The 15441-nt window shown below is 42.9% G+C and overlaps 1 protein-coding gene across 2 annotated transcripts; it reads right to left on the bottom strand.

Moving 5' to 3' along the window:
* Nucleotides 1–107: 107 nt before the first annotated feature.
* LOC112263078 (golgin subfamily A member 1) lies at nt 108–14659 on the bottom strand. Of its 2 annotated transcripts, XM_024439067.2 has the most exons (24): nt 14436–14658; nt 13622–13935; nt 11488–11578; nt 10733–10807; nt 9983–10080; nt 9870–9902; nt 9645–9773; nt 9208–9377; nt 8943–9054; nt 8696–8779; nt 8342–8467; nt 6048–6143; nt 5820–5915; nt 5609–5704; nt 5278–5409; nt 4821–4916; nt 4608–4697; nt 4294–4396; nt 4009–4169; nt 3667–3825; nt 3477–3536; nt 3118–3342; nt 2916–3002; nt 108–2025 (listed from the first exon to the last, which is right to left on the bottom strand). In XM_024439067.2, exons 2-24 carry the CDS (start codon nt 13748–13750, stop codon nt 1945–1947), a joined length of 2529 nt encoding a protein of 842 aa, XP_024294835.1. In that variant the 5' UTR covers nt 13751–13935; nt 14436–14658; the 3' UTR covers nt 108–1944. The 2 variants fall into 2 exon arrangements, with proteins under 2 accessions (XP_024294835.1, XP_024294836.1); XM_024439068.2 differs by lacking the exon at nt 10733–10807 and having other exon boundaries at nt 14436–14659.
* Between the last annotated feature and the right edge of the window lie 782 nt (nt 14660–15441).

Raw genomic sequence — 15441 nt, 5'->3', positions numbered from 1 at the left:
GATTTTACACTGTCCCGGAGAACAATTATGAAAACAAACCTTTATGTGCACAATATAAATTGAAACAAAAATGGTTTAGTTAAATAGTACGCTTGTTAAAATGCAAATGAAGAGAATCTGTAGTGATTTATTTTTTTGTTAAAAACCAGAGTTGAACACATAGCGGAATCAAACAGAAGGTTCAAAAAAAGCATCATATTTTTGATATTGACCTTGCCGTACATTGATAAGTGGAGTCATAGTCACCTGTGCTGTGATATCGTAGTTCTATGAAACTACTCCAGGCAGATTGCTTTCAAGCCCTCACTGGAGTCCATACAGAATTCTCAACTTGTGTGATATCAGGTACTATTCAATAACAGGTCACTGTTAATGAAGTGTGGTGTTTTGTCATTGAATGTAGATCATGTCCATTTTAAGAAAGTTTAAAGCCCAAAGGTTGACTGACTATAGAAACCTGATGAATGTGACCAAAAAAATGCTACAGTATTGTAATGTCACTAGACACATGGAGATTTCTCACTGCATGATATGGGAGTAGAATTAAGAGTGCAGATTGGTGTATTCCTGCCTTGCACCTGGTTCACATTCTGGTATAAGGCATGCATACTGTATTCACTGGCCTTTCCTCCAGCACAACATGAATGCCCTCTCATTGTAAGCTCATAAACAGGGTCACTTCTTGCAGGATGCCAATGAACAGTGAAACAGAGTCAAGCCAAGACTGGCAACATGGACAGACAGATACATGGTGTAAAACAGGAGGTCAAACAAAAATAATTTACATCCAGTGATTTATAAAGTTCTCAATGAATATGTACAGTTTTCATATATAAATAGGACATATGGAATGTCATTTACACAAACACAAGGCAGGTAAAGGTAGAGCACATCCTCCGATAATTCTTATTTAGATATCGTTCAATAATGATTTACTTAATCAACATTATATTAAGACTCACTCCTCTCCTCTTTACATAACATTTTTTCCATTAATATCAATGCCATTGATGTATGGCTCTCACATCAAACCTCATTCTAACATGATACTTTTCTACATAAGCCCCCCGTAATTAATATTTTTATAGGAAAGAACCAAATGAAAGGCCGGTGTTGAAGGGTTCTTGAGAAAAATCTTGGCGGTTATTAAATCTTAAGATTATTATTATCATCATCATGTACTCCCAACAGAGACATTTGAACACAGAGACATAAATAAATCTTCTCAGTCAAACAGAGTCGTGACAGTCTGGTAGTTCTGACCCATCGCACTCTTAACACCTGGCCAATTCCGTAAGACATACTTGTACTGTGTGCATCAAAGATGTCATGTTAAGTTAATTCCAAGAGGGAGAAGGGTTACTCTTAAAGGAGTACTTAGCGTTAGCGCAGTGACTGGAAGTTTATGGTAACTGCTAGCATGCTAGTAAATACCATATACTTCCAGTCATCGGCTAACGGTAGTTAGCATTGGCTCGCAAAACTACAGTACCGCTAACTTCCTTCACACTGGATGAAGAGACAAACATGGTATCCATGAGTTCATCTGACTCTGGGGAAGAAGATAAATGCCAAAATCCCAAAGTATCCCTTGAAGGTTAACATTTATCAATGCATCAATACCATGTCTGCTTTAACCATTTTACTTGTAAATAGACTCACCGCCAACATTTAAAAAAACATTTTTTAATGACAAGACTGACTTTCCAAGTCATTGTGGAGCCCTTCTCTGTCCTCTTGAAGAGCAAGAACAATGTCCTTCTAAGGAGAGATTGAAGAGCTACATAGGAATCTGTCACGTCAGAAACCGTTTTAAAGCTTAAGTAGTGTCCTCTTCACAATGTTCAGTTGGTTACCACAGTGATGGGAGGCATCATGCAAGGACATGATAAAAGTAATGTGTGTGTCTCTGTCCTCTCCACAATTCTTCCTCTCTCTGTCCACTCAGCTCCAGTGAGCAGGCGCCCCTGAAACTGTGGGCCGAACAATACCCTTTGGAGAAGGCTTGGATCCAAACCAGGACATCTGAAAAACACAGCAATGTTTTCCGATTATATCAAATGAAATACATGTAACACTGGACTATTACTATAGTTACAACTGGGGAAGGGCCGGGCGCTGGAAAAATAGGAGGGAATTCATCTGGCAACTGGAGGGCTGCCGGGTTCACATCCTGAAGACATTCCCCTATTGTTGGGCCCTTGAGCAAGGCCCTTAACCCCACAACTAGCTCTCCATCCAGGGGTGCTGCATTGCAGCTTGACCCTGTGCTTGTCTCAACTGTATATGTGATGTGTGCTTGAAAGCAATGGTAGCCCAGACTGTTGTCTCTTTCCAATTTTATATGACACATGAATTGTCCATTTTTTTTACTCTTCTATAAATTCCCTATTCGCCAGTCTCTAATTAACTATATGCTTGCAACTGTTGCGCACAGCAGGTGCCTTAAGTCTGTCTTCTTCATGTGTTTGTACAGCACTGATGAAGGCATAAGGCCCAAACATATTAGCACTTCCACCTTCTGTATTCTTCAGAGCATGGATTCAATTAATGATTCTATTTTTCCATCTCAGCCTCCTTGGGTTTTTCCCTTTTCATGGTTTTGAGTGCGAGTACTTTTGGAACTCCACAGATATTTTCTCTCCCACGCACCGGCCGCCTTTTATTCTAGCCTGTGCACAAACCCTCATACTGGCTTTCTAGCCTCTAAAATAACAATCTTCCTCCGGATGCAGCTTAGGTATTCAAAAATAAACAACAAATAGCAAGTGCATTTAAAAAATGAGGCCGATTGAGAACAAAAAATAGTGTCATGGCCTATTTCATTTGATACACGCTGGCTGTGTTATGGCCATAACGCCCATTCATTTGACACAGAAGTTTCAGGGGACAGATGTCTGAAAGGAGAAAGTCACCTTGTACTCCAGTGTCTCTTTTAACATGTCCTCTTCCTCACTAGTGAAGTTCAGCAACACAGACACCGCTCTGATCAGCTGATAGGCCTATGAGACAGAACGAGAGGGGGGCAGAGAGAGATTTAGACTTCAGCCAAGACCATAGACGTCCAATACTGAGGGGTCTAGCTACGATAACAGGGACCAGGTAGATTGCTCTCACCTCAGCCTCTCTGGACGACATAAATTTTAGCACCACGTGTTTGAGGTACTCAAAGTTGATCTCTCGTGAGTCATTGAGGTCAGAAGTGTTGGTGACAGTGGTGTTTGGGCCAGGGGCTGGGGATGCAGCGGGCTCTGTAAAGGTTCTGTCTAGTCTCTCCTGCCTCTCTCCTCTCCCTTCCTGGGCCCTTTCCTTCTCCTCTAACTCAGTTTCAGGTTTCAGCTTCTGCAACAGGAACACACAGGCACAAACTATCACACACAAAACTCAGCACACGGATCATATTCAATCAACGGAACAAAATATGATTAGATTTAGATTGGATTCTCATACTAAAAAAAGGTATCTAAATGTCTCACCAGCTCCTTCTGCAAGGTCCTCTTCAGCTCGGCTAGCCTCTGCTGCAGCTGCTTAATGGTCTGTAAAGCAACAGGATTCCAATCAATAACAGCACACACAAATTAACCTGCTCCAGATATTTCAGACAAGGAGTAATTATCCAAACATGCCTGTGTGGTGATCATGGTTTTCGTTTGGTCCAGTACTGACCTTGTTCTTGTCACTAAGCTGCTGCTCCAGGTCTCTGTTGGCCTCCTGCATGTGGTCCAGGTCGTCCATGGTCACGGTCCCATTCTGGTCCGGTTCACACACCTCTGGAGTCTGCAGCTGCAACGTCAGGGTCTCCACCTCCACCTCCAGCTCAGACACCTGAGACACACACACACACACACACACACACACACACACACACACACACACACAGTCAGAAAACACATCCAAAAAGCCCAATCTGTAATGACAGACTTGAGTTATGTACAGTATGGAAGCTAAGAAGGACATTAAGAACAGGTTTATAGTGTCTTAATGGCTGTGCCCGCTGTGTGCTCAGACCCGTGACTGGCAGGAGTCCAGATGCTCGTTCTGGGTGAGGAGCTCCTGCCTCAGGCTGACCAGCTGGCTGTCCTTCTCCTCCTCCCTCTCCTGGGCCCATGCCCGCAGCCTCTCCCCCTCCTCCTGCAGCTGGGACAGGGAGCTCTGGGCCGTCTGCAGCTCTGCAACACAAACACAGTAGAAGGGAGCATCAGACACCACACGGTATGATGTCAACTTCCAAATTCACATAGCATGGGAGACAGAGGAAAAGTGCACCCGACAACAGAGAAATCAAGTGTTTACCATTGCGAAGTGTTTGGAGTTCCTCCTCTCTCTGCTTCAGCTGCTCAGTGACGTGGGCCAGTTCCTGCAATGTTGTTTGATGTGACGCCGTCATCTGTCCTACCTGGAAAAGAAGACCGTGAACGGCCAATTTATTTATGAGCACAATCGACAAGCTGAATTCATGAATTTGAAAATCACATCACTCAAACTGCCCGAGTATGATTAAGCCAATATCATTGGCAAGTTTTGGAAACCTCATTCCAACAGAGTGTAGAGAATATGGTTTGTTATTTAAAAGAGTACAGAAAAGTAAGTGTGATGTCTCTCCAGACCTGTAGTTGGAGCACCTCCTTCTGCCTCCTGGTGTCCTCCAGAGCCATGGCTATCTCCACACTCACCGTCTGCCTGCTGCTCAGCTCTGACTGGGGTGACATACAGGGACATCATTGAATTAATTTTTTTCTTAAAACTGTTTGTTTATCAGGAAATCCGTGACTTCCTGTTTTCAACTGACTGCCTAATATAAAGCAGGAAGTGTGTCTGACCCTAGCCTGCTCCAGCTCCTCTTCCCGTCTCCTCAGAGCCACGTCAGCTTCATCCCTCCCTCTCAGCAGACATCCTCTCACCTCCTCCAACTCACACTGGGAAACACAAAACAGAGATGGGTGGGTGAGAGAGATGTGGGATAGGGACAGAGAAACACAGATAAAGGGATGTTAAAGAAAGAAAAGCAGAAAGAGGGTATAGGAACACAGCCTTGTTTGAGTCCCGTTCCATGCCAGCCCTGTAGCCAAGATCAAATTACATGGCAACAGATTACCAATCCACCGAGACCAGTGGATAAACTGATCAAAATCTGCATCGAAATGATCAAATACCAAAGTGAAAATGTGCCTTAACAGTCAGGCAACAAAACTATGCAGCACATGTCACTGAGAACAGTTCAGTGAACTAAAATGTCAACATCTACAGATCAAGTGAGAGCTGACAACTGTAACTCACAATCCTAGCTTGGGCAGAGGTCTGCTCTGTGTCTTTCTCTGTCTGCAGTGCAGTGAGCTGCTCCTCCAGCCGGCCTGCCCTCTCCTGGCCCTGCTGCTGCAGACTGACCCTCTCCACACTCCACTCTGCCTGCTGGGGGTGACCACAGGGGGAAAGGGCAGTCTCAGCATCACACATGCTTACATTAACTGTGTCCCTGGCTCCCATAGGATACATGAAGAAGTCTAATCAGTCTAAATAAGAGGTTCAATTGCATTTGCTCCAGCCTCAGCTTCAACTTCATTTACAGTAGTGGTAGAGCACCTTTCACCGTAATCAGACAAATATTTACCAGTTTGTCCAGAAGTGCTTGCTTGTCAGTGATCTGCTGCTCAGTGTTCTTGAGCCTCTCGTTGCTCTCCTGCACCTGCTGTTCCAGACCTGCAATCTGTAAGACAGAGCAACATGGGGCCATGTGTGAGAGCACAAGAAGAAAGACTGAAGAGAGAGCACAGGTCTGAAATGCTTACATCCTTCTCTCCCACCAGTGCCCGTTCTCTTACCTGTTCGTCCGTTCTATCTCTGTAGTTCTTGAAAGAGTCGTCTTTGTGCCGTAGCAGGTTCTGTAGTTCAGTTACATGGTGGTTGATTCTGGATATCTGGGAGAGTAAAGATACAATATGCTTACCAGATGTGTTCACAAAATTGTTCATTTGTTGCTGCTATGCAATGGAGCATCTAAGCCAGTTGCATGTGAAGTAGTATATCATTGTGATGAAGAGGCTGTTTACCTGAGTCTCCAGTGAGCTAACCATGTCCGCATGGTTGGTGCGTGCCTGCAGCAGCTCCACTCTCGTGTCCTCCAGCGTCTGCTCCAGAGTGGACTTCTACACATTACCACACAGGGGGAGACAAGGATTGCTCAACACTTGAACTGACCATCTGCACGGACTCTCTGCACCTTAGCACACATGCACTCACTCACACACCCATATGCACAAACACACTCACGCTGCATACACACCACGACTGCTCCTATTGGACTTGATTTATTATTGCAAAAAATATCTCCATATCCCACTTCCCCGGCACATGTGTAAATATTATACTTTACATTTGTTTGAGTGCCTTCCTTGTATTTATACTTTTGCTAAATGTTTATTCTATTGTTACTCCATTAACCCTTTACACTTGGACACTGATAAGCGGCTAAATTGGAACGAAGTGGCTGAACAGTAAGATGCTATAAATGATGTCAGATCTCAGGCTCTGTGCTTCACAGCGCTGTCTGCGTTTTGACTGACAGCTGTTCTGAACTTGAGCACCGAATGGGACCAGTAGTTGCCTCCATCCCTCACGCTAATTGGGCAACTGGAAGAAATTGGCTTCAGAACACGCACCTAAATGCACTCACAATTCCTTTCTATGATCATCAGAATGATGATCTGTTTCTCTGAATGGCCTTGTGGAAGCCTAACTAAGTTCGTATTGTAGAACTTTGCTAGTCGTGTTGGCAATAGAGCAACCTTCCAAATGATGCCCACCTGACAAAGAATGCAATTTATAATGGACCGTTTTGGGATTTCGTAAGCAGTAATTGTGTGAGGCGGGGCTGTGTTCAAAACAACTACAAGTGTGTTCGCTCTAGTTCCTCAATGCCACAGCTAGGAGAGCTCTAAAAACACCTTTCTAGTTGAAGACTCTTCTTTGAGTCATCAAAGTACATGGAAGTGACTTAGGAACTGTGCACACTTTGGAGACAGCAGTTAGTCCTCTCAGTCCAACCCTTGTTATTATTTTGTCTTATGTTGCACCTACACCACATTCTTATGTTACTAAATTTATCCAGAATATTTTAAGATTTGCTTATCAACAAACGTGGCAGAAAGTACAGTAAATGTAAAATGCACAAAATCAACAGTGCAATGTCTCGTGTCAGGTGTACTGCTGTATCCTGAACTTTGGTCTAATAATTTCCCAATAATCTTCTAACTGCTCTCTTTCAATTGCTACCGTGCTTATGCATTTCATATTTCTTCTGTAAGAAACATTTCAATTTAGCCCTATCCATATAGGCCAAGGGTTAAGCTTCTATTTGTGTTCATTATTTGTTCGATTCTTATGGTTGTCGTACTGTTGAAAGGTACGTTGAAAGCCTTCCTACAGGAAGGCCATAAAGATCATCAAGGACATCAACCACCCGAGCCACTGCCTGTTCACCCCGCTGCCATCCAGAAGGCGAGGTCAGTACAGGTGCATCAAAGCTGGGACCGAGAGACTGAAAAACAGCTTCTATCTCAAGGCCATCAGACTGTTAAACAGCCACCACTAACATTGAGTGGCTACTGCCAACACACTGTCAATGACACTGACTCTACTCCAGCCACTTTAATCATGGGAATTGATGGGAAATGATGTAAATGTATCGCTAGCCACTTTAAACAATGCTACCTTATATAATGTTACTTACCCTACATTGTTCATCTCATATGCATACGTTGATACTGTACTCTATATCATCGACTGCATCCTTATGTAATACATGTATCACTAGCCACTTTAACTATGCCACTTGGTTTACATACTTATCTCATATGTATATACTGTACTCGATATCATCTACTGTATCTTGCCTATGCTGCTCTGTACCATCACTCATTCATATATCCTTATGTACATATTCTTTATCCCCTTACACTGTGTATGACAGTAGTTTTTTTTAGAATTGTTAGTTAGATTACTTGCTCGTTATTACTGCATTGTCGGAACTAGAAGCACAAGCATTTTGCTACACTCGCATTAACATCTGCTAACCATGTGTATGTGACAAATAAAATTTGATTTGATTTGATTTAAACCTGCAAGTAAGCATTTCATTGTACACCATGTGTTTCTGTCCACATGACTAATAAACTTGACTTGAAATGCATCACCATTCAAATCTAATTTTATTTGTCACCTACTTCATAAACAACAGATGTGGACTAACAGTGAAATGCTTACTTATGGTTCTCTATGGTCTTTTCCTTATACCAATTCCACAGCAGTCCCTCTGTCTTTAGGATTAGCTGACTGTTGTAGTTACCTCTTTGAGCAGCTCCTGGAGGAGCTCGTCTTCACTCAGGTTGCCCTGCAGACGTCTCTCCAGAGAGGAGACCTTCTCCTGCAGGTCCAGCAGCACACGCTCCCTGTCCTCATCAGTCACTGCTGCCTGGGGATCACAACAGGGAGAGAGAGGGATGGGTCAATTACAGAGCACACTGGGTGAGGAGGAGGGGTTAGATATGGGCAATTCCATGGTAACGGAAATACGCCGACACTTCGATTTTTCACTTTAAAATGTATGCCAAACAAAAACATTTACTGGAAAAACTGCAGATTTGGAAAACAGAAATATGGAATTGCCCATATAAGGAGTTACATTGTGATGTGGTCTTACCTTGTGTTGCTGCAGCTTCAGGGCATTGTAATCAGTTTGTAAGGTATAGAGAGACTTCTCTACAGCTGCTTCAGCGCTCCGCGACTGAGAACACACACACAGAGAGATTGCTACATTGTGAATAATTTTATAAACTGTTATCATCACATTTATCTAACTGTATTCATATGCTGTCATTACAGATATGTACCACTTCAACACAGTGAAAGGATTTTTCAAGGAAGAATCTATGGGTTAGAGGACTAACCTTCTGGAAGTCCTCAGACACCTGTTGGATGACCTTCTGCAGGTTCTGGCCTCTGCCCTCCAGCTCAGCGATCTTATTCTCCGCCTTCTCCTTGACCTCCAGCAGCTCCTTTCTTAAATGAGACCACACACACAACCCTATACTGTTAGACAACAACCAAATCCTCAGGCAACCCAGAAGAAAACAGGCAAACTCTCCCTTATACAACTTTTTTTTAAAGAGGTTAGGGGAGCAAGATCTTGCAATCACTGTGTCCTGTCCTAACCTTTCGATCTCCAGCTCGGTGTTGAGCCTGCAACTTTCCTGATGCTCCTCTCCCAGAGCCCGCAGCTTCTCCTGGGCTTCGGACAAACCCTTCTTGGCCGTCTGCAGCTCGGTCTCCTTCTGCTGGAGCTCTCGCTCCCGCAGGCCCTGCTGCTCCTCCTTCCTCAGTAACTACCAGAACGAAACAGGAGACACCACAGAAAGGACGTCACTAAAACAAATGTTTAACTACTATTATTGTCTCGGGTAATAGGAACACTTTTTTCTCCCACCAAAGTGCTGTTTAACCAAGGTGGATGGCTACCGACATAGCTAAAGCTTGGATCAGAATAGACAGACAGATAAAGCATAAAACTACCATATGTTTTGAATTGCCTCCTATATGCCACGTGGTGGGTTAGAGTTAGACAGTAGGACCTTGTTGTCAGTAGTGCGTACCATGTGTTTGACTTTGGCGAGCTCCTGCTGCTGGAAGCCATCCAGCTCGTCCAGGTCATCCCTCTTCTGGAACAGAGTAAGGCTCTGCTCCATCATCTCATCTAGCCGCACAGACAGAGATGCCTTCTCCTGAGGGGCCCCAGACAGAAGAGAGCTCTCATCTACACAGGCAATGACTGACTGGCTGAATGAGAACCTAGAATATTAGTTAGATGTTAGGAGTACCTGCTCCAGCGTAGACATCCTTTCCATCCATTCCTACAGACAAAGACAGGAATTAATTGAACTATAAACACACACAAACGTATGCCTCATGGTGCAAAGGATATGATGCTCACCTGGTCTTTCTTGTCCAGGGCCAAAGCCATGCCTTCGGCCATTTTGGCTCTATTGGTCTGGTGAGTCTCATTCTGGTCCTGCAGTTTCCTCATGGAGGCTGCATAGTAAAAGAGAGAGAAAGAGGGGAGAGAGAGAGAATGAGCAATAGAACTGGCTAGCCAAAGATGGCTCAATTGAAACAGCAGGTTGTAGATTTGTCAATGGTTAGTAGCTGCTAGCTTTGAAAGGGTGAGAGTAATATTGACAATAGAATGTGTCCAGTAAGCAAAAGCTAGGTGTTTCCCTGAAGCAGGCAAGCAGTGCATCTAACCATGGCCAACACAGACATCCAAATTGACTTATTTGTATAGATGTTTTATTGTTATTGGTTACATTAGTACATTGGTGTTTGTTATAACATTGATTATTATTTTAAAAAAAGGGGAAGTAATAGACATTTACATACTGATAAAACTTCCACTGTTTTATATGGTCTCACATAATTGTCATAGCAGAAATACTTACCTACTTCCAAACAGTGCCACAAACATTTAAAAACAATTATATGTCAACAAGACATTGTTTCAACAATATATATATATATATATTTTAAATATTGAAACCTATATAGACGTGACAGCATATGATTCTGAAACCCTCCTTGATCGATTGACGGTGCGTTGGGTGACCATTACCACAGCCAGCAGACAAACAAATGAGAGAAAGAAAGAACCTAAAATGGGAGGAGATTGGAGAATAAAGGTACGTACAATCCTGATGTTTTTCTAATGCAATTTCAAGCTTGTCCTTGGTCTTCTGCATAAGTCGGAGCTGCTCAGCGTAGTCTAGAGGCAGGAGGTGTGGTGATGGAACACCAACAGCACATAAAACAAACACGTACACACACACACACACAGGAAAGGGGGGCAGGTGGATGAGGGTAAAAGCCATGGGGAGGAGGAGGAATAAAATAAAAACATGATTGAGAAAAAAAAATGGAAGAAAAAAAAACAAACAATGATTTTCTTAGATGAGAAAACCATCCTGGTTAAGAGGCTGCGTGAAGATGTGCAACCTTTAACCTTTTCTAAGGGGTCACACACAACACCTCTAAGGGAGGAGTAGCTATCACACTAATCTGGGAGAAAAAACACACACAGAACCTAAAAGGTAGACTAAATGCCATGGCATTTGCTCTTAATGTTCACCAGATGGAAATGTGGTAAATAATAAAGAAACATTGTAAAAGATACCATATCGGCGGTGTTAAGTTCAAAAGCCATGAGGTCGAGACTGAAGCCAGACACCCGTTGGTTATGTGACCTTTCACCTGAGCGTACTGCTCTTGGTAAAAGCTGTCTCTAAGTACACTAGACACAGATCTAGAATCAGCTTACCCACCACCAAACCTAACCTTAATTGTTGTTGGGGTAAACGCAAAACTAACCGTAGATGAGTGTCTAGGCCTGGGTGCAACCACCTCATCCTACTCTGATTAAACTGGTTCCATACAGACATGTCTTACCTGATAGTTTGGCCTCCAGCTTGCGAATCTGATCATTCCTCCTGAGGATCTGGGAAGAGAGGTCGTCCCTGGAGCTACTGCCATCAGAGGCCTGGAGGTCAACACAAACACAGAGAATAGAGGGGTTCCTCATCAGCACAGCAGGTCACACTGGAGCTTCCATGGTTATGTGGCAGCAGGTACGAGAAACATATGTTGTGGATGTTGAAGAGTCTATGAAATATCCCACTTACAAGATATATCAAAACGATATTTCATATCAGAGGTACCCAACTCATGTCTATGAGTGTGTTTAGGGCAATTCCATGGTAACAGAATGATGCCGAGACTCAATTACAATTAAAAAACAATTACTTCAAATTTAAACAAACCATGCAACTCTATGCACAAGGACTATTTTTAACCATTTCCAGTGAACATTTTACAAAATCACATTTTACTCGGAGAACAGTGTAGATGCAAACCGTCATTGTTACCAAACTTTGCATTTGCACTGCTCTTCGTGTAAATGTGTTGTTGTTCAATTTCCTGTGGAAATGGCCCTTTACCTAAATTTGATGTCATCCTGATTTCACTTCACTACAAATTTGATGAGGGATAGCCTACCAGTTGATTTGATCTCACTGCCAGTCAATGACTTAAATAATTCAAAACGGTGCAAACAAGACAGGAAAGACATCAGCCCCAAGACACTGGATCTGGCTAACACTGTAAAATCAGCCACTCCATTCATGGGGGGGGGGGATACCAACTGAACAGATCAACACTTCTGATGCTTTTCCAATAATATCAACACAATGCAGTATCTAATTATATTCTGAAAGTTATATCAGGTCTAAAACAGCAGTGCAATAACACCATCACATTGACTACCAACTAGCCTCAAAGATTTAAGCGGAATTGTCTCAACATACAGTATGTTAAGCTACCTTCTCCAAAAGAGAAAAGGAACATTGTGTGTGTTTGTTCTAGTGCCTACTTGTCATGTGTGGTCAAGTGAACAGAGCAGGGCAGATCTGACACCTGAGCTGGAGCTTCATGTTACACAGGTTTGTGCCTTAAGACTCAACAATGCATTAAAGGCATAGTTTGGGATTTTGGCAATTACTTTTTATGCATCTGCTTCCGGTATGAAGAAAGTTGAGTTTTGCTAGCTATGGCTAACTAATGTTAGCACAATGAAAGTCTACAGGAACAGCTAGCATGCTTGCTGTTTCCATAGACTTCCAGTCATTGCACTTAAACTAGTTAGCAATTGCGCTAACGCTAGTTAGCAACTTCCTTCAAACTGCATGCAGAGACATAAAAATGATGTTTAAGACATCTGACTCTGGGTAAGTAAAGAATGGGCCTCATTGCCGAATCCTGAACTATCCCTTTAACCTGCTCTACAATGGGGAATATTTCTGAATTAATGTCATCATTGACAAAAGAGTGGTGGTATCGTACATTTACACACTTGACCATGGAATCCACTGGCTTCTGGATGCCAATCTCCAGACACACCTAACCATATAACAACAGGCTAGCTGACTCACTGACCCAAATCATAATCCAAGAGACACTGTCGACTTGTATATAAAAAAGACAATTACACCAAACTTCAAATTGCAGCAAATTGCTTCATTGCTCTTTCCCTGTAACTAATTGTATATTAGGCCTACTTTTTTGCTGATATTCATAAAGCCAATAGTGAATGCAGCACTGTTGACATCACGGTGCAGGGGCGTTCTGATATGCTGCATGTAAATGGTAGTGAATTACATCATCATGACAGTCCCTGGGGCTCTTATCTGGCCACAGAGTGAAACACTAATGGAGGGCCTGGGCCATTACGGTCAGGTAGGGGCCACAGAATCTCTCAAAACACTGAGAAAGCCTATCATGTTATAGATCAGTTATGTTGAATTGAAAGAGCGTAAAGGATATACATTACCTTTGTTTTCATTTCATATGTGCAAAACTTAAGACTATTCAAATTAGAGGCCAGAAGCCATCTTTTTTTCCTTGATGTCTTCCTTTTAGAATAGCCTGGGTAACCTTGTTTCGTGTCATACGACCAACTACTCTTCGTGGGTTCAAAAGATGACTGGCATGGACTGTGTGACAGTGAGGTAACAATACTGGTACTTACAAAATCATCCCCGGAGTCTGCTCCCACTGACGTAATGGACTCTTTGCTGCAGGAGCGAGGCATACGGACTCCGGTCCGGGGAGCTGTGGCAGCCTCCTCAGCAATCTTTTTTTTCAATTTGGCAAACATCTCCACCTTGCCTTAGTGTTTCTTTACCCAAGTGTACTGCCTGCTACTAGTTCTCTCCCCAAAAGCTCCACAATGCAAGTGCTCTGTCACTCAGGCTGTGGTCGTTCAGGGTCCCAGAACAGCTGTATTCTAGTGTAGCCTCCTCTCACGGGCAGGGGAACTGTCATTGTCATTCCTCTTTCAATCTGAAATAGACAACAGAGAGTGAGTCATGGCAATCAGCACGAAAACTATTAGATGCAGAATGTGCTACAGTCTGTAGCTACCTTATACGTCGTTTTGGCCTTATGATTTGTCATGTCACCAGACTAGTTGACAGATTGGTGACAGCAGGTTTAGCTAGCAGGTTTACGAAGACATTCATATGAAGAGGCTAATGATATTTCAGTTGGATGACAAGACTATGTAAATTAGCTAGCTAGCTACTCAGTATTGGCAATGGTAGCTGCCTGTTTGCTTGCTTTCGTTAGCAGTTTCCGAATAATTCGTTACCATTCTGTAAAAAGCCCAACATTTCGAGATTTAAGAAATCCGTTGGTCCCAGCTAACTGTTCACGGCTGTTTGATCATGAATTCCAGGAAAAGACAGATGATTTCAACAAATGATAGTTATCAGCTAGCTCCCTAGCTAGCTATTGTTATCCTAGCTAGCGAACTTAGCCAGCTGATCAAGGGAATCTCTTACCGTATGAACTCCGACAAAGTCACACATTCCTAGAGAAGCCCATTGTGTTTAACGTATTCTCTGCGACGAGTAACAACTCTACAGTTTCCCAATATAATACATCTACAAATATACTGCTTTACGACAAATGTGTTTCTATGTCTGGACTCTATTTTGGCTAGCTCTCTTACATCAACACGTAATATGCTAGTACACTCTGCGTCCGTGTTCATTGGACAAATCTAAAAGGGTGTGGAAAGGGATTCGCTCTACTTCATGTCAGTCAACAAAAACAGTATGCTGGAACCTGGAGGTCATAAAATGCATTGATTATACACTACGTGGCCAAATGTATGTGGACACTTCTTCAAATTAGTGGATTCAGCTATTTCAGCCACACCCGTTGCTGACAGGTGTATACAATCGAGCACACAACCATGCAATCTCCATAGACAAAACATTGGAGTAGAATGGCCCGTACTGAAGAGCTCAGTGACTTTCAAAGTGGTACCATCATAGGGTGCCACCTTTCCAACAAGTCAGTTCATCAAATTTCTGCCCTGGTAGAGCTGCCCTGGTCAACTGTAAGTGCTGTTATTGTGGAGTGTAAACGTCTAATAGCAACAATGGCTCAGCCGCGAAGTGGTAGGTCACACAAGCTCATAGAACGGGTCAGGCAAGTGCTGAAGCTTGAAAGCACATAAAAATGGTCTGTATTTAAACCAAATACTTTTAGACTTTTACTCAAGTAGAAGTGTATTGTGTGATTTTTACTTGAGTCATTTTCTAGTAAGGTATCTTTAATTTATTAAAGTATGACAATTTGGTACTTTTTTCATCAATGGGATAAATTGGAACGCCGACTGCGAGCCAGGCCTAATCGCCCAACATCAGTGCCCGACCTCACTAATGCTCTTGTGGCTGAATGGAAGCAAGTCCCCGTAGCAATGTTCCAACATCTAGTGGAAAGCCTTCCAAGAAGAGTGGAGGCTGTTATAGCAGCAAAGGGGGGGACCAACTCCATGTT

Source organism: Oncorhynchus tshawytscha, linkage group LG12, assembly GCF_018296145.1.
Source record: "Oncorhynchus tshawytscha isolate Ot180627B linkage group LG12, Otsh_v2.0, whole genome shotgun sequence".
Taxonomy (NCBI): domain Eukaryota; kingdom Metazoa; phylum Chordata; class Actinopteri; order Salmoniformes; family Salmonidae; genus Oncorhynchus; species Oncorhynchus tshawytscha.
Note: the sequence above shows the minus strand (reverse complement) of the source record. Positions and strands in the feature narration are given on the sequence as shown.

Coding starts and splice junctions, on each gene's coding strand:
- LOC112263078 (XM_024439067.2), bottom strand. CDS start 13,750: ATGTTTGCCAAATTGAAAAAAAAGATTGCTGAGGAGGCTGCCACAGCT. Junction 5,705..5,819: donor GAGATAGAACGGACGAACAG/GTAAGAGAACGG, acceptor TCTGTCTTACAG/ATTGCAGGTCTGGAACAGCA. Junction 3,003..3,117: donor TGTCGTCCAGAGAGGCTGAG/GTGAGAGCAATC, acceptor TCTGTCTCATAG/GCCTATCAGCTGATCAGAGC.